General features: G+C 52.1%; 1 protein-coding gene across 1 annotated transcript in view; it reads left to right on the top strand.

Annotated features, from left to right (window-relative positions):
* Nucleotides 1-19,696, top strand: part of ARRB2 (arrestin beta 2) — a 347,548-nt gene that overhangs the window by 143,039 nt on the left and 184,813 nt on the right. Inside the window, exons 2-3 of the mRNA XM_085638335.1 lie at nt 10,105-10,135; nt 11,570-11,630. Of these exons, the coding sequence (XP_085494461.1) occupies nt 10,105-10,135; nt 11,570-11,630 (92 nt within the window). The remainder of the gene's footprint in view (nt 1-10,104; nt 10,136-11,569; nt 11,631-19,696) is intronic.

The following is a 19,696-nucleotide window of genomic DNA, read 5'->3' as shown; positions in this document are numbered from 1 at the left end:
ACCTTTAAAAATAAGGTAAACATGCTGGTGAAGGCTGTCCTAAGTTCCCTAAAGAGCACTTCAAAAACTACTAAAGACTTTAGGTTTTGCCACTCTGGGTACTCTGAGACAACGTAGCCTCTGTTATGTTCTCCGTTATGAGCAGTGCTGTAACTAACTGTAATGCTCTAAGCATAAGGTGAGCAGAACATCTGCCACATTTTGACAGTGGGTTAAAGTGTCAGGCAAGCCCATAGCCATAATCAAGTGCCAAATTCTCTCAACTAGAGGAAACAATTTCAAAGGCTGCTTGCTTAGTAAGGTAGTGGCCCATGGAAGGTATGTATTCATGCAAAGCCATTGAGGCAGCACCCCCTCAGTCAATACACTTTTGTATAGTGCAACGTGAAACAAGTTGAAAGACATAAATCTGGCTGAGATGGACCCTGAGGACGGTAACAGTCTCCTGCCTCTTTTCAGCAGAGACAATATGGTTGTGTCTTAACAGCTTGTGCTGTAACGCGGTCTGAAAAGTGCCCATTCTGAAGCTTTGCCATGTCCTCCACACCAGTTGAAATGGAGGCCACTGCTTCTGCAGCAGTAATGCTTTCAATGACCGTCAACTGAAAGCCAAGGAAAGACCTCAGTCTTTCTGTGGTGGTCTGATGCTAAACAACATACACATTGTATGTTTCCAGCTAGATCGTGTGGGTAAACTGCTTCTTAAGCCATGTGCAAATTTTATGACTCGTATTATTTGCCTGAAGTACCAGGCCATTCTAATCCACTCTGCCCATGTACTTGTTTTAATCAAGTATATAGGTGGACTTGTGAACTTCGGCCAACTGCCCACGAGCGTGCTCTCATCATGGATTGTAGTGAGCATGTACATATCCTGCCTATCGGTGAAATTGACTGTGAGCAGTTTGTTGAAATGCCACGCAGTGCTCAGGGATTTTTGATCTTCTTACAAGCAACTCCTGCAGGAATCCTTTGCTGCGAAATCGAACTGTGCGTCATGCCACAGTGTCCGCTTTGGTGCAGCTCTCTGAACAGCTACTTCTTTGTAGAAGTTGTCCTTGTAAAGGTTCTAACCTTTATTACAAAATAGTTGGACAAGCTCCCAAGCAATCTTTTTCATGATTCCCAGCATAGAAGGACGCAAGATTTAGAGTGGAGTCCTTCCCTGTATTCACTGTCTGTATAAATAACCTGTAGTGCTCTCGTACAGCTTATGAATCTTGATGCCATAACAAGCTTTTTTGCTCGGTATATACTGTCTGAACAGCCCTTTGTACAGGTTCAAGGTCTCATCAATGGCTATATTCTTTGAAAGACAAATGTACCACAGCAGGCCAACTCTTGAACCTGTCATGGTCTAGCTGGTCCCAGGGCTATTCAGCAGAATTATCATTGAAGTGCTGCATATGCTACAATAGCAAAAACCGAGCTCTGATCAGTGCGAAGCTGGGAGTTACCCAAGCCATGCAACTAGACCAGTAGGACTGTACGTGCAGTTAGTACATTATCCCGATTTTGAGCATAAGGCCCAGTAATTTCTTAAACTCCCCAAGTGAAGTGGGAGCCCCCCGGCATGTCCTAGAATGAGGCCCAAGAGTGCCTCCATGCTCCATCAAACTGTTTGGTGCGCTAATTTCTTTGGTGCAGATTTTCCTCAAGAAAGTCAACATCCAGAAAGAGATGAGCATAGTTAATAGGCAAAAATTACTGTATTGACTTTACATCCAGCGTTTGCAGTGAACAGGGGAATTTGGGGCAGCATTAAATTGGGGAGCTGCCAAGAGAGCACTCTGTCTATGCTTTGTCTTTTGATCTACTCTGCTAGTCCCTCTTTGCTGCACAGAATGTGCATGCAAAGGGACATCCCGACTGCCATGACCATGTTCCTCAGAATCCCTAGAAGACGAGTCATCATGTGAAACTCCACTGACAGAAGAATCACTTTCAGATTCTGCTCCATTTTCCTCTCTGTCAGATGTCTCTGAGCTGTCCCAAATAACTTGAGACAGCAGTCATCCACCGAGGTGCCATCTCCGACTGTCTAAAACCTGTTAGAAAACCTCCCTTCTGCAATGCTTTTGATCTGTGCAAAATGCAGAATTAAAGTTATAAAACAATGGGTGGGTGTGTGAGAAACAGTAGAAAATCAAAAAAGCTTCCAGCGTACGATGCTGCGATCTTAAAAATTACTCTAATGAACTTCTTCAAAAACAAGAAAAACAGTGGTTAATTTTTAAAAATAAATAAGTGCCGGGGCTCTCGTCAGAAGACAGTTTGCACCAGCCCATTTCCCCTGTTAGCGCCGCCTAAAACAGAACCAACTGCTAACCATGAAAGTGGGGAGAGGATGTGGCGTAATGGCCAGAGCTGCAGACTTCGTAGCTGGGGAACCAGGTTTGAGTCTCTGAATCGGCTGAACATCCTGTGATCTGAGCAAATCACTTAATCTCCCCGTAAATTAATGTGTCCTTAACTGGTGCTCATGAAAAGCGCGGTGTTCATGATTAAATGCCACTGCTGAGCACCAGAAACCCCCTGCTCAAATTAAGCCTTGAAAAAACCCAAAGTATTACTACAACTTGCCCCATACGCAGTACTAGAGCATACTTCATGGGCATGGTCACACAATGCAGCGAGCAAGGGTTCTGCACTGCGTCTCCGGGAGAGAGCAGAACTGCAGCATATCTTCCCAAAAATGGTGCAGATGTGCTCTCTCCATGCACAGTCTCACTGTATGCTGCCTTGCGCCATAGCAGACACACAAGCAGAATAGTGCAGTAGTGCGAGGGTGTCTGCTTTGTGCTCAGGATAGTTTTAGTGCAGGAAGGGGCCCCTTCCACTGCAGGTTGCAGCACTTATGCAAAGAGGAAATAATGAAAAGCTATTGGGGCAAATCCATGTCTGCTAATCTTTATTGATATAGACTTGCATCCAAAATCAAGGGTGAATACACAGGAATGTCAATTCACAACCCATGAAATGCCAACAAAAGACAGCGCAATGCGCTTTGTTACTTTTTTTTTTTTTTTTTTAACTAAGCAACACAAAAAACTCTGTGGCTAAAACAAATGTGCCCAGGGGTGTCAGAGGAGCTGACTCTCATACTCTTTTGCACATTTATTTTTTTGCGGTTTTATATAGTGCAAAAGGTTTTTTTCATGAGTGCCAATTGCATTGCATAAGGCCACTTTAATGTTTTGGTAATGGAGATGTTTGTTTTCTCCTGGGGGCGATCCCCGAGGGTAAAAAGCATCTCCATGGTCAAAAAATTGCCCCCAGGGGGCTGGCTTGCATTTGGAAAGGGCCGACCTCGACACAATATTGGGGAAGGAGGATGTCAGGTTGTGAAAGCAAATTTAAAACTAAAATATACCCCTAGGGAAATGTACTTGAGTTCTGGAGTTCCAACTCCAAAAACACTAAAAACCCTGGTGGCCAATGAAATTCCTGCCCGTGGTGCGTTCTTGTTGGACCAAATACTCATCAGGTAGTGCTTCCCTAAACATTTTGCTTTTTCCACCTAGATTTTGCTGATTCTCTTGTGTGGCCTACGGGAAATACAGTTTGAAAGTGTGTGTGCCTGTCCTACCCATATTGAGGCATGATGCTGACTCGATGTTCTCAAAAATGGTCCGGTCTGCCATTGCAGACCGACGTGTGCGCACTGACGTCCAACGTGATTAAACTCATGAGCAGCCTGCCATTGCAGGCTGCTGTATGTGGGCACCTGCATCCAGTGGTGCCCGTGATTGCGTGTGCAGGCCTGTGCATGCGCACTGACATCTGTATTAGTAACCCGTGACCAGTTTGCCGCTGCACACTAGCGCACATTCGCCCAGGTAGTGAGGAATACCTGCATGTGTTTTCACTACCTATGATGCTTGCTCTTCCCATAGGTTAACATGGGGAACTGGTTGACATTACTTAGGACTGCAATAGTGGGTTGACCTGGAGCAGCCTCATGATATTTCCTATCCATGGATTCGTCATGCCAAACCCTTTCCATTGATAAACAGAGTTTTGACATAACTCGCTTAGAAATACCACTCATAGAATATGTGCAAGGAAGTTCAAGGATCACCCTACTCACTAGGAACCAGGGTACTAGGAATGCAACAAGGACCGATAGTTCCCGTGGACTATGTTGAAAGAATTCTACTAGAAAAGCTCAATGGCAGATACCTTGGGGGAACGGAATGTCAGAGCAAGAAGCAAGACCATTCACGGATGAAGTTTCTGAGATTTTTACTTATTTGTTCAATTGACATATTAGAAAATAGTTACAAAAGCAGTGTGCTTGATGTCCCAAGTAGCTGAAACCTAAACAAGGAAGGAAGGGGCAAAGTGAGAATATGTGAAATACAATAGATTTTCAGTTTATACGACAACAAATACACCAATGCAAAGTATCATCAGCCTTTTAACACATTAATAAAGACTGGGAAGTGGTTCATTTGGTTTGCATGTCGACAATGTCTCGACCCCAAGGGCAGATGAGGGGTCTCATCGGGAGCTAACTCATAGAATATGGACATTTGTATGCTCTGAAAGACGTGCGCCGCGATGCCCGTCTCCGGTGGGCACAAGTGGTTGGGGTTACACGCCTGTGCATTCCCCAGTGACAGTCATAAAACATGGGCATAACTCTAGAACGACAAGATCTCTCCCATTTGAGGGCCAGATAGGATTGGTTGGAGAGAGAGAGGTTTTGACACTTGGCTTCCTGGGGCCAGATCATGGCCCCACTAAAGATTAAGATCTTTATTCTATGGACCCCTGGCAGACAGGTTTACAATTTAAGGGAGATATCTGTGGTTCAAAGGGAAACCCCTTACACTATCCCCAAGTTCAAAGACACAGGACGTATAACTACTGGTGCCATCCTTCAGCAAGGAGTGAAATATGCTTGTGGGGACCGGAGAACCCGGACTGCGTGGTGCCCACTGCCAGAGGGCTCTATTTTGCACATGGAGGATTACTCCCCATGAAGAAGACCGCAAGCCCTTTCTGAATAGTGACTGGCCTGGGCCGAAGACCTGCTGAAGTGTGGCGTCTTGAAGAGTGTTCTCTAAGGGCCCGTCAGCGTGCCTCCTGTTCTCCCGAATATCTCAGGGACAGCAACGATGTCCCTTGAAGGACCTACACCATCTACCTGTGACATCTGGAGAACTGTGCCCTCTACAGTGCCAACATCAGCTACTGAATCCCAATGGGTACCTCAGTGTGAGCGTGGAACAAAGACTTGTGCCTGGAGACCGAATAGTCTAGAGCGGAGCCCCTGAAATCTTGCCTTTATCTAAAGTGTATGGCTCCTGTATCGCAGGGACCTTGACACTCAGTTGGTGGTGAGCGGATTCACCAGTTGCAGGACCCTGCGTGACCCGTTTTGTCAGTCGTACCACATCTCTCTCGTGTGTCATGCCGACTACATGGTCATTGTGTGTGGTGTTCTATTCACAGGGTGCAACCCTCAGAGGTTGGGTGTACCCATAGTAGTGCCTCATCCTGCCTCATGTGGCTCTGCTGAACTTGCGCCTGTGTGTGACTGGACTGTTCTGGTGCAACATGTATCGTCATACACTGGCCGTTGTGCCTCCTTTTCAGGGAAGTACGGAATATGCAACTCTTCTGTGTTTGACCGGAATTGTCTGGTGCAACCCATCTCCGTGTGCACCGGTCATTGTGCCTCATTTCCAAGGAGTTATGGAATTTGCAACTCCTCGTTTTTGAGACCTGAAGTGTCTGGCGTGACTCCTACCAACGCGCACCAGATGATGTACCCAGATTGACTCTGCATGACCCTGATCAACATATACTGGTTGGGGTGCTTACTCCTAGTGAGAGGCTCTCCTGTTACTTTCTATTCATCGGTTGTTCCCCTTTGATCCTCATTGCGGTGGACCAACTGCCCTCTCCACACCTGGCCCCTCCCAAAGACATTGTGGCGCCAGATAGGAACGAGAGAGATTTACTGGGTTGAAGGAACACTTCCGAGACAGTTCGGAAGTAGATAATGAGACTGCATGACTCCATGTGTTTTGAGACCTGCGGGTGACCTTCCCGATTGTTATCCGAGAGGAGGGGCTCGTTATCTTCCATCTGGGGGTATAGGACAATCTGGGTGAACTAGAGGATGGAGGGAGGCTGAGGCCACGGAGTCTGCATGGGGTTTTCGTTTGACCTACTGGGTACCAATAGCACCACATTAGGGCGCTGAGTGTGTATGTGTGTAAGAGTATTCTTTACGGACCTGTTGCACCGTATAGCGATGCAGAGTGAGTGAGTGTATGAGTGGGAGTGATACATGGCAGAACGCCTGTGATTCACAACACTGGCTGGCGGTTCCACTTTATATGTTGATTTCATGCCAGAAGCACTAAACATTGGATTTACCCGTGTGGCTCCGACCCGCGTTGCTGCTAAAAAGTTTTCTTGTATGTACGTTTGTCTGATTTCGTTGTGACCCAGGATGTACCCTATAACTGTGTGGAACAGTGTTGTCAGGATTGCTAGGGTAGGCCTGGGGTGAACAGTGTGTCGCACCACATAAGGGTCATCTGTGTCTCTGTGTGGGGGGGGAGGAGGTAGATTAAGTATAGACCAGTGTGCAGACTAGTGTTCTCATAACAAGACGAGTGGGCCTAGTATTGCTAGTAATATTTCCAAATGTGTTTTATGCCTCAAAGCACCTAATGTTTACGCTATGATTGATTGTGTGTTGAATACAGATGTTAATTACATACATCCTGTGTGAAGTCACCTTTGTGACTCTCGCTGTATTGATCGTGATTGACTGCTGTGCCTTTGCTTTACACATTACCTGTGACATAAGCCGGACTGCTCAGTGCCAGGCTACCCGACGGTGAGCACAGGTTATACAGAGTGTATTCACCCCCCTTGACAGAAGAGGTAGGTTCTGACCGGCTGGGAGCATTCCTTCAGCCGACCAGAAAGTGCTCGTTCCAACAGTTTGCCATCCACAAGCAGAAATGTGGTTGAGAAAGGCATTGCTGGAAAGGGGAGACCACCAATACCTCCCTCAAAGGTGAGGAGGTATCATATGACCTGAATCTTAGAACCCCACCGGGTGCGGAGGCAGCGGACTCACTTGCTGTTCCTTCGCTCCGGTGGGGAGTTTATGACATAAGCGAGCTTTGTGGCAGCCTGACGTCACAAATAGGCACCCTGATTGGTGGGGGCTGAAGTGGAAGGGATTCCACTTTGCCCCCACATTTGGTTTTAAAAAACTAAACCTCCGGTGTAAGCACTGGAGGTTCCTTCTAAACCCACCCCAGCTTCGGTCGGACTGTGGAGGTAGGGCAGGCATCAGCCAGTCTCTGACGATTGCACTAAGGGGTTAGGTACCACTCTGGTAACAAAGAATTGAATAAAGGACTGAATAAAATAAAGGTATAGCCCAAAAAATGTACATTCCGCCATTTAAAAACGTTTTTGAGTAGAGTCTACTGTTGCCTCAGTTTTGATTAATTAAAGTGTTCTATGGATTGGTCTCAAATTGAGTCTGGCATCTGCTTCCATTGCCAAGGAAGGTGAGCGCAAGGCAGTAATTGAGGAATGGGGGAGTTTAGTCAATGGCAGGGGTAATCCATACTGTACAAAGGGAATGGGTGTTATACCTTCCAACCAACTAAATGAAAAGCATTGAGTAAGAACGTGGAAAAGGGTGTATGTGAAGTCTGCATGTGTGAGGTGGGTATCATGAGCAGGGCACCTCACCATTCACCAGTCTGCATGTAAGCTACTCGTCTTACATAACTGCACCTAGTTAACCGGAACTAGAAAGATCTTTGATGGGAGAGCCATTTGACCCTTTTCTCCACCAGGGAAAAAAGAAAAAAAGGTCTTTGGACCTCGTCACACTGTCACGTCAGTTTGTCCCTTACTGGATAGCTTAGTTGCGAAAGGCGTATACTTTGTGTTTCCAAATGAACAACGTGCATCACTTTTAGAGTACTTAAATGGTTCTCAAAGTCACTGGAGGAAACACACAGGCCTGCCCAGGAAAATGTGCAGAGGCAAGTGTGGCAAGCATACTAAAGCCATGCAGAGGACTTTTGCCCTATCAGGGATACAAAGCAATCGCTTGTGGGCTTATATATAAGTGAAATACCAAGTTAGGTTAATGATACCGAGGAGAATGGATGGAATACTCTTGCCAGGTGGTATGTGTGGTTGTGCAACTGTAGGGCTTGGGGCCTGGTTGAGAAGCAGGACCTATGATGGGTATCCTTTGTGTGCAGGTGCATTGGTGTTGACTTGCTTCCCTTCCCTAGCTGTAACCATACCAAACTGGGGCGTCCCTACAGGAGTTTCATTAAGTGCTTTGGTCCTGTGTTGAGATGGCCCAGCTGGATGCACTAGAGCATGTTGTCACGAAGCAGGGTGAGAATTTCCATGTGCTTGGGAATAGTCAACAGATCTAGGGAGTCTTCTGGCATCAGAAAATTAAGCTGTTTCTGCTGCATATGCTGCTTTTCACACAAATTGGTGTGGGGGCTGACATGGTGTCCTGTGAATTAGGGGAGTCTTGCATGAAGAACTCTTAATAAATGTGCATTCTCCTGTTTTAGGTGGGAGCCTCAAGATTGGCTTTATTTGAGCTTTTTGTGGCCTATTTTAGCCTTCTCATCCTTAAAACCTTCACTACGTCGAAGCAAGTTAATGGGGACACTCAATCTCTTATATTTGTCCATATGTTGCCATGTCTGCCTCAAGATAGTTTATTAGCAGTTTCCTGTCACAGTCTGCTGACCAGATATGTCTGCCTGAAAAATGTATGGTGTTGGCATGTTATCTGTAGGGCACCCTTATGCTATAAGCTACAAACTAGTCTCTTGTAGTATTTAAAAACGGGCCCCTTTGATTTTCGTTGCCTTGTGAGCCTCATAAGCACCGTGGAGTACTTTGCACAGGAGTGTGTGACTGCAGGATGGCTTGCCATTTCTGCCTCACCGCTTTATAGGTGCCTTTTCAGATGGAAGAAGTGTTTTATGCAGTAAGCTGTACCTCCTAGGGCATTGTGGGTATGACATTGTGTGCATTTATTGCGCGCCCTCTCATTGGATTCCCCAGTATGTCGATCTGTAGAAGTGTACGATTCTCGTGGATGTCTGGCTTCTCCAGCAAGACATCTCGAACGTGTTACAAAAGAAAGTTGTTTGAAAAGCGATTGTCCAAACCCTTTGTATTGGTTTAGTTATCCCCCCACACCCCCACCTTTATAGGGGACTTTCCCCTGCTGAAAGGGCCGTGGTTACAGATTTCATGTGTACGGCAGCCGGCGGGAGATATTGCGTGACGCACCGAAGACCTGCGGACCTGCCCCCCCGCCGGCACAACAGCTCTATAATAATCTGTGTTCAGTGCTTGTTGCAGCGTTCAGAATTTGGCTAAACCGAAACCGTGGTATATATAGTGGCTCCTCCGGGCCTGTGTGCTGCTCATAGCATGGATCTGGTGCTGCGGTCTCGTGCGTGGTGCTGAAAGGTACCCAACGCTTTTGTCCATTTCATCATCCTCATGAGGATTACCGCTGTATGTACTGAGCCGGGGAACAGTACATGATAAACTAGTGCGCGCACGGTCACCTGTGTGGTAACTTAAGGCAGTGCAGTGCAGCCCAGGGCCAGAGAGCAGAGCGATAGTTGGTTAGCATTAATAATATGAAGTGGCAAAGGATCTGCTTAGAGGTGACCAGAAAAGGCAGAGAAGGAGCGGTGGCTTAGTGTTGTATTCCAAGGCATCCATAATATGCACACTCGACAGGCACTCCTTTGGTTCCAGAAAAATGTTGACCCGGTACAGGGCTTCTCTAAATCAGACTGTGCCCCTCCCCGACCAAACTTGGAACGTGTTCTTTGGGGATTCCCAGGTCACGCATTTTCCTATCGGAGGACAGGGGCTCTTTGGGTGAGATGTCAGCGTGTGTGTGTTTGGGGATTTGTGAAGGCTCCAGGAGGTGGCTAAGGGGAAGCGGACATATTGCAGGACTGTTCAGCTTTTGGGACATCATTGACGTTGGTTTATGGAGATTTCCTATATGTAGATTTGCTTCTTATTGTATTTAACTTGTGTGTTTTTCAGAGTCTTCAAGAAGTCGAGTCCAAATTGCAAGGTGAGTCCTTTCATTACTATTCATTGTTTCCCAACAGCCCTATATAGGGCTTGAGTGCCCTCCTTCTGCTCCCCCAAATCTTCCCCAGACTTTCTGCCCTGTTGTTTGTCTCTCTTGGTGGCTCTGTGCTTCTTGGTACCACTGTTCGCTCGGGTCTGAATGCCGCTCTGGAATGAGTTTGCTTCTTTGCAGGTAACACCTTGTTTTTTTGCGTCGACATGTTTTTTTCCTCCTTGTTGCCATGTTGGGGCTGTTCTTTGATCTCTGCCTCGCTGTCATTGGGTCCCTAACCCTTTGGGGCCCAGGCAGGTGATGGATCCCTTGTGCATCGCAGGGCGGAGGCAGGAATAGGCTCCAGCTGAGACAGGAGGAGGGTGGGGAGAAATGACAAACAAGCTCTCGAAAGTATATACACATTGTGCACCGTGGGAGCATCTGGTTACCGATTGCTGCTTTCATGTCACCGAGGAGACTACAACACGGATGGAGCACATCCTCCACCCGCTGGCAGAGGGGCAAAGACCCTGGAACTTAAAGGAAGCAGGTTTTACAGCCAGAGTCAGCAAGGGAGAGCCGGGGAAGTACATCGGGGCTTGGTCTTGCAGCTTGCTGAAGCAGAGAGCACCGAGGGAACAGCTCTCCCAGCCCTGAGTAGGATAGGACCGAGATCTTGCAAACAGAATAAAAGCGCTGCCCGCAAGTAGAACGAGGGACTCCAGAACACAAAACAAAATGGCCTCCCAGCTGCATGCATTGAAGAGAGGGAGCCCTGTAGTACCGCAGGAGTAGGTGGTTCGACTAAATGCTAACAGCATAAGGGAGCCTGCACTTTCAGCTTGTTGCAGGAAGACTCCGAACATCACCTCTGCAGGCTAGGAGCAGCACGTTTCGAAAAGAGGACAGATAGTTGTCAGGCTTGCTGTCCTAAGGCATACGTTGCAGAGAGCTGAAGGCCCGGTACAGGTGAGACGGTGGGAGGTGGCGACAAACTCCTTAATTCAGCTAGCTCGAGATGGACCTTCTGGACCTAGACCGGATCAGCTGTGTGGTTCCGCGGGGAATAGCTGTCTTCCGAAAGCAGCTTGAACATGTGGTAATTTTGGGCTGGGGGGCTATTTTGACATGAAACTCTCTGAAATGCTGAATGTTAGAGATGGATGTATGCTTTTGTGTATAACCTATCTGCACCGTTCCTTTTATTCTGTGGTGGATGTGTAAAGCTTCGTCGTTTGAGAGGCCCATTGTCACACTGACTTGTCCACCTCTGTCATTTCATATCTTGTTCATTTTGCTAAAACCTTGTTCTGGTTCCTTAACACCCACCTCGATTTTCCCATTTTTCTGTGTTTTTTTGGACTCTCCCTCCAGTGATCTCTGTCATTCCCTGAACTTGGCCTATGATCTCTTTTACACTCTTTTTTTTTTTTTTTCCAGCTGACCGTGTATTTGGGAAAACGTGACTTTGTGGATCACCTGGACCGAGTGGACCCCGTTGGTGAGTAGGAGGATGATGATAATGCCGATGATGTTGGTGATGGTTCTTGCTTTTCATAAGATAGTAAGTCGCATTTGAGCAGGTTAGGTAGGACTATGGTTAGGGCTTATTATTAGGACCGAGGAGTACAGTGTTTTTTGTGGACCGGGATGGGGTAGCTTGTGGCTGTCTGTGTTGGCCTCTGTTAGGAAACATCACTGATTCATATCACGTTGTTTTTTTGTGGACTTCAAATGATTCTTTTTTTTTTGCAAATCTGTTTTTATTGTTTTGTTGTTTTGGTAGAAGAATACATGTTACGGCAGCATACATTACACACAGAGATTCATAAGCATGTACAGATTGTTAAGCCGCGCCTGCAGTCAAGGTAATATAACCTGCATTCGGGTTATGTGCCAACCACCACCCGCTTAGGAGCCGGCTACATTGTCCTTATCAGTTCTGGTGTCGTCACTTGAGAAGGGCAGTTGCCACCGTATACCAGCCACTTAGCCGTACATGCAAACTTATATCGCCCACACAACTTAGGCGTCAAAAACAGATGAGTTACCTACAATTCAAAAGAAGAACTCATAACAGTGATACACATAGATTGCTCCTTCCCCCTTCCTACCCCTGACTCCACCCCCCCCCACCCCCGGGATCGCCCCCCCCAACCCCCACGGTTGCAACTATCCCCATGTGTTCGCAGACGCCCCGTCTTTAGGCCAGAGGTAGTGGGGGCTATGCTATCCCGTCAGCAAGGCAGCCTGCACTGCGCCGTCACTCGCGCAGTCGTGTCCGACCACCCCTATGCGGCCCGTGTGACCCTCCCCGTCTAAACGCCGGAGCTCAGCAAGTAACTGCTCCCAACGGCCCGCCATGGGCTCCCTCCGCAGCCTCAAAGTGTCCTCCCTACGGATGGCAGTCCCCTCCGCCCTGGCCCATGCCTGGAATCAGGAGCTCCAGGCTCGTGTGTGTGGTGGGTCATGCGCCTTCCATCTCCTAGTGATGAGGCGTTTTGCTACTACGAGCCCCAGGTCCAGGAATCGGGACGCTACCTTGTCTTTGGGCGATCTTGTAAATTGGTGTAAGATGTGTTCAGGCCAGTCTAAGGGGATGTTGCGACCCACACTCCCCTGTAACAGCCCACTGACCGCCCTCCAATAGGTGCTCAACCCAGGGCAGCTCCACAGCATGTGCAAAAACCCCGCCCCCAGCTCTCCGCACCGAGGGCAGAGCGCGTCGTTGCGGTGAAAGTACCTGTTAATCAACTCAGGTGTGAGATAGGCCCTGTGAACTATGAACAGCTGGATTTGGCGGAACCGCATATTTCTGGGGATACGCACTGGGCTTTTAAGGACCCTCTCCCACTCCTTGTCTGCCAGTGGCCTCCCCAGGTCTAGCTCCCATTTGCCGCGGAGCGGGCCCAGACTAACCTCCGTGTGCTCCCGTAACGAAGCGGCGAACCAGCGGACCAGATGCCCGCCCCTCCCCATGACGTGCAGGTATTGCATGGTTAGGTGCTGACCAGGCTCCGTAGCCATGCTTCCCCATTTGGCGGTCAAGCTCGCCAGTAGTGAGCGGTGCGTAAGGGCCCGTCCTCCGACACTAAGGTCTCATACGGTATCAACTCACCGTCCCTGTATAGGTCTCCCAGTGTGTGCACATCTGCTTCCCACCAGCCCGTCAGTGCTGGGGCCGCAAGCACCCCTCCACCTCCGGGGGAACCCTCCAGAGGTATTGCCGGCGCGTATGGAACAACAGCGCGTGTGAGGTACAAGGCCCTCCGAAAGCACCTATGCGCCACAGCCAGGAGGAGCGGCAGCGGTCTCGTAACCGTAGCTAGGGGGTGAAAAAGACCGGTCACACGTTCCAGCGAGTAAGGCGCTGCTGCCGTGGCTGTATCGTCCCTACCTCTATCAGCCAACCAGCAGGCAACCCATTGTAGCTGAGCGGCCAGGTAGTAGTGCTCAAAACATGGAGCGGCCAGACCACCCCTGTCCGTCGGGAGGAAGAGCTTTGCGAGCGCCAACCTGTGCCTGGCAGTGCCCCAAACAAAATCCCGCAGCATCCTATTAAGCCTACCAAAAAAGGCGGGGGGGACATACATCGGTAAATTGACAAAGTAGTACAGGAGGCGGGGAAGCATGATCATTTTGGCGAGTGCCACCCTGCCCGTGGTCGTCAGCGGGAGCGTGCTCCAAAAGGCCACCTGCCACCTGAGCGCCGTGACCGCCCTTCCCAGGTTGCCATCGAATAAGTCGATCGGGCAGCGGTATATTTGTATCCCCAGATATTGAAAGGTGCCGTCCCTCCATTAAACCGGCGTGCCATTCAGGTGATAACCCGGGTCCGCAGTCCCTGCGCTAAAGGCGTACAGGCAAGATTTACCCGTGTTCACGCGGAGTCCCGAAATAGTGGCGAAGGACCGCAACAACGAGGCCAGCTGCTCCGGCATGCATCCCACATCCTTAACGTACACTAACAGGTCGTCCGCATAGAGCGACACCTGGTGAACAGCGTCTACCAACGGTATACCATCTCCCAGGGTCGTCCGCACAGCCGCCGCCAGGGGCTCCATCGCCAGGGCGAACAGCAACGGGGACAAGGGGCATCCCTGCCGGGTGCCCCGGCCCACCGGTACCGCCTCCGAGACATAGGGGCCCAGCCGAACACGGACCGTGGGGTTCCTGTAGAGCAGGTCGACCATCCTGAGAAAATCCCCATCCAACCCATATTGCAACAACACCGTGGACAGGTAGCCCCATTCCAAGCAATCAAACGCCTTCTCCAAATCTAGGAGGAGGCACCCCGCTCAAGCAATCAAACGCCTTCTCCAAATCTAGGAGGAGGCACCCCGCTCTGGGCCATCTGTGCACGGCCTCACCGGCCACCCTGAAGTATCTCCTAAGGTTTAACGACGTGGACCTCGCAGGGACAAACCCGTTTTGGTCGGAATGCACCAAATGCGGGACCACTGGTGCCAATCGATCTGCTAGTGTTTTCGCTAGGATTTTGTAATCGACGTTGAGCATCGCCAGGGGACGGTAGGAGCCCAAGGCCGTGCGGTCGCGATCCGGTTTAGGCAGGGAAACCAGGAACGCCTCCCGCATGGAGGGGGGGGAGCGACCCCTCCTCTAGCGCTTTGTTATATAGCGCACGCAGCAGCGGCACCAGGGACTCACGGTACGCCTTATAGTACTCCGCAGGCAATCCGTCCGGCCCCGGCGTTTTGCCCGTTGCCATTGATTGCATCGCCTCCCCAATTTCCTCTAGGGAAAGGGGCCCACTGAGCGCTGCGTTTTGTTCCCTGGAGGCCACAGGCAAGTGAATGGAAGCTATGAACTCCCCAAGAAGGTGCCGGGGACCCGTCCCCTGAGCCGCATACAATTGCTTGTAATGGTCCACGAAGGCCCGATGTATTTCGCGCTGTGTGTATACCACCACTCCGTCTTCCCTGCGGATTGCTCCGATCGGGTCCCGGCGATCCTCCTGTCGGATTAACCAGGCCAGCAGACGGCCCGCCCTATCTGCTCTAGCATGTGTTCTGGCTGTGTGCGCCGCATAATTGTGACAGCGGAGCCGCTCCAGGAGCTCCGCGTGTTGCCCGCGGAGATCCTCCAGACTACGTGAATGTCTGCCCCCTCCTTCTCCCTCCCTCTCATACTGCAGGAGGTCGTCCTCGAGGCGCGTCAGGGAGTCTGAAAGGGCCTTACGTATGTTCCACTGGGCCCCCAGGCAGTGCCCCCGAATGGCCACCTTATGGGCGTCCCATTCCACCAAGGCACTGCCCGCCGTCCCCTCATTGGCGTCAAAGTACGCTAGAATGGCCGTACCAAGGGAGGAGCGGAACTCCGAGTCCTCCAGCGCGCTCGGCTGAAGTCGCCAGGTGGGCACCGGCGGGCGGTCCGCCACCCAGCCAATCCGAAGCCATAAGGGGTTATGGTCGGAGTGCGTCCGCCCCAGGTATTCCGACTGCTCGATAAGCGGGAGCAATGCCCGGGAGCCCACTATCCTGTCCAACCGTACGTGCAGATCGTGAACTGCTGAATAGTAAGAGTATATCCTATCCTTCGGGTGGAGTATGCGCCACAAGTCCTGCAGCGACCAGTGCGTGAGCCAGTCTCCAAGCGCCCGGGCGCTGGACTCCACTACCGTGGCACAGAGGGGAGGGAAGGATCTGTCCAACTGGACATCCAACACCATATTAAAGTCCCCTCCCAGCATCCAGGGGAGCCCAGCATAAGGGTGTAGAAGCTGCGTCAATCTCGCTAAAAAGGAGGCCTGATCCACATTAGGCGCGTATAACGAGCCCAGCAACATCTCTTGGCCATTCAGCTTCCCCCGCACTAACGTATACCTGCCCTCCCGATCCACCACCACCTCTTTGCAATCGAAAGGGACGCCTGCTCGCACCCAGATCAGCGTGCCCCGCGCGTGCGCAGAGTAAACGGTGCCGTACGTTTGCCCTCTCCAGCGCCTAGAGAGCCTGCCCAGTTCCGTCTGGGTCATGTGTGTCTCCTGTAGGAGGGCAATCCCAATGGAGTGTCGCTGCAGATAGGAAAAGATGGAGTAGCGCTTGGACGGCGTGTGCATGCCCCATATGTTCCAGGTCACAATGTTAGTGTGCGTCATCGCAAAGCTAGTTGAGCAAGCCGGGCTGGGGGCAGAGCGTCCGCGCTAGGGGAGGGGGGTGGGCCACAGTCCGGGGGGAGCATGTTAATGCGCTGCCATGTAAACAGTGTAACCATTATGAACAGTTTAACAAGTAGGGCGTATTCCCAACGGGGCATCCGTCCAAACCTCAGGAATGCTAAGTAATATTAGGCTATTGCAGTGTGGTGACTGATGGGGTTCGTGCAATCGTAACGACCTGTTGGTACTAGTTCTCCTCCCCTATCTCCACTGGAAGAAGGAGGAGCAGCATCGTGTCGGGAACTGAACTGCCGTGCAGGCCCAATGCAAACCCCGGCGGGAGGGGCCCGCAGGTGTAACGTCTAGTGGCGCGCGCCATGTGCAACCCGCCCCCACGAGGCCAGGCGCTCCCAGTTCTAGTCCTACATCCCCCCAGGAGGTCCCAGGGCCCCAGAACCACCCAACACAATGCCACGGCATACACGTGGCCCTGTCATAACATACATAGTCCCTGCCCAAACTTCGACATTGACATCCTATCACACAATCAGGTCTGCAGTCTGCGGGGTCACCACTGGCAGAAGCAAGTCTTCCTAGACCACTGTGGACGGGGACGACGCCCCACTCGTTCCCTGAGCACTGTGCGTGCATGTCTCCATTCGATCACTGGCAGGTGATGTCCCAAGCGTCACCACCGCCTCAAGCACCTCCTGCAGCTCCATCCGGATTTTCTCTGGGCTAGGTGCCACCGGTCCCGGCCGCGCCAGCTGTCGTTTTCCCCGGCGCCCACGTCTTCTGGATCGCCTCCCTGGGCGGCCGTCAACATCCGAGCCAGCAGGCCTCGCCCCCGCCCACTGCCCCGACTCCTCCAGCCAGTCCTACACGTCCGCCAGGGAGTCAAAGAAGCGGGTTCCCTCTTTTGCTACCACTCGCAGGCGGGCCGGGAACAGCAGGGAGTAAGGTAGCGCCAACTTCCGAAGCTGGCGCTTCACCACCATGTAGTTACTTCTGCACGGCTGCGGTGTAGTCCGGAAATAGCATGACTCGGCTACTGCCCGCGGTCAGGTCACCAGACTTTCTAGTTTCACTCAGAACCGCATCCCTGTCCCGGTAGTTGAGGAGCTTGAACAGAAATGGTCGGGCCGGGCCCCCGGCTTGGGCCTCTGCGCTGGCACCCTGTGCGCCCTTTGCACAACGAAGTGCTGAGATAACACCCCCTGAGGCAGGAGATCCCGCAACCAGGTCTCCACGTATTGCTCCGGGTGCCTGCCCTCCACTCCTTCCGGGAGACCCACTGCGCGGATATTATTGCGCCGGGAGCGTCCTTCCGCATCATCAACCCTATCTTCGAGCGCATGGACCCGGTCCAGCACATCCTGCAGCGCTGCGCTATGACTCCGGACAACAGGTTGGAGCTCCTGAAGCGTCTGACCGTGTGACTCTACCCTCTCGGCCAGTTTGCGATGGTCAGCGTGAAGGAGGGTGAAGTCGGATGTGACCTTGTCAATCCTTGTTTCGAGGGACTCCCTTGTTTGGTCCAGGGTAGTGCCAAGTCTCTCCACCGCCGCGAGCATGGTGTCCATTTTAGTTGAGAGGGCCGCCGTTTGCGACTCCGTGTCTCCCCCCGACCGGCCCTGCGCGGGGTCCAGGCTCCCAGCACGCAGCTGTCCCTGCTGCGATTTGTCGCGAAGTCGGCCCATTACGTACTGCTGAGCAGTCGGCATTCACAGCTTGTCCCCAGGCGTCGTGTACACAACCGGGCGTGGGCCCTCCAATCCCCGCCGGCACTCAGCTCTGCGCGGCCGCCGGAGCTCAACTCGGTCCCCAGGGCCCAGCCGCTGGGCCGCAAACAGCAGGAAGAGGACCGAGGATACCCCACAGCCCGCAGCAGCAACAGGCTCCAGAAGGGAAGCACACCAGCAGTATTCCCCAGTCCGCAAGGGGCGCCCAGAATCGTGCGCCTCGTTCCCCTTAGGGCATCACACCACCGTACTTGCTCACTGATGCGTCGATCGGCCGATGTCCGGCCCAGTCCCGCTCTGGCCCTGCCAGGTACACCCGACCGGTGCCCGCCAGCAGACCGCTGTGCGCCAAGGCTCGCTCGCTCTGTGTCGTTTCAGCTGTACAGCCACTGGAGCGCTAGGCAATCCAGGCGCGGCAGCCCCGTCAGCCAGCTTCACAACAGGGGCCCCGCTCCCAGGGTCTCTACGCCCAGCACCCCGGGTCACAGTCACTTGTGGAGGCCCCCCACCTCTCCGGTGCGTGGCTCCTGGCGGTCCCTACAGTGTCCGGCACACCACACTCCGCCGCGGGCTCGCACAAAATGGCGCTTCCCATGAAATGGCGCCTGCCTCTGCCAGTACCGGGCCTCAGAATCCACAACAGGCAGTCCACGCCGCGGCCTCCAGGCTCTCCGGGTACTCCAGGCGCGCCTCTGCACCCCTCCTACGCAACAGTTGGCCTCTCCTAGTCGCCCCAGTCCAGGTTCCACTACCCGTGCCTTGCCGCAGGTGTGACCGCCGCTCAAGCTCAGGGCCCTCCTCTCCGCACGTCTCGCACCCAGTCACTTCGGGCTCACTGCAGCAGGGGGGCCTGCGCGGGCCCCAGGCCTCAGCTCACCTTGCTGTCTTGACCTCGACGACGGCCCCCACCACTCGAGGCCGCAGGCCCCCCCCTTCACTCCGGATCACGCCATCCCCTGGGGCCGCAGCTCCTCAGTGCTCCGCCGCCGATCGTTCCACAGTGCGCAGCAGGCCCCCAGCATGTAGTCCAGGGCGTTGCACTCCGCTGCGCGCCACTTCGCAGGGGCCTCCCGCAACACCTCAGCACCTGGTAGGGGCTCCCGCCAGTCCGCGTCCGCTGGCGACGTCAGCCCGCAGCCTTCAGGACACTCCGTCCACGGGGGGAAGGGACCTCCCGTGCAGCGCCGTCCCCGCACCGCCTCCCGGCACTATCGCAGGGTCCTGCGGCCGGCCTCGCCTCACAGGCCGCCGCGCGCTCCCTCTCATCCCGAGCCTCACAGGATTAATGACAGGATAGCCAGGAGGTAACGGTCAGAGCCTCAGTCGCTCGCGTCCGCCATGTTGCCCGGCTGGCCACGTCCCCGACTTCAAATGATTCTTTTAATCCATTTGCAAAACACTGTCACTCACGCAGTTGTGCATAATCTCTGGAATAATCTCAGGAACAGATGGACCTATTACTATCGTCCCCAAAACTTACCACAAAAAAGTTACGAGTCCCGCCTCCCCCCCCGACATTTGTTGCAAAAACATGCCTGTTATTAAGGCATCATGAACTATAGACTTTAACACCAAAGAAGCAACAGAAAGGAAAGCTTGGTGAAATTCTACTTTTCTTTGAAGATACTGACTTGCAAATGTTTTGCACATGCTTTTCAGAAGAAAACATTTTATGATATTTTGTATAATGTGAGGAGTTTTGGGCTG

Source organism: Triturus cristatus, chromosome 12 (assembly GCF_964204655.1).
Source record: "Triturus cristatus chromosome 12, aTriCri1.1, whole genome shotgun sequence".
NCBI lineage: Eukaryota > Metazoa > Chordata > Amphibia > Caudata > Salamandridae > Triturus > Triturus cristatus.
The sequence above is the reverse complement of the archived record's forward strand: the minus strand, read 5'-3'. Positions and strand labels throughout refer to the sequence as shown.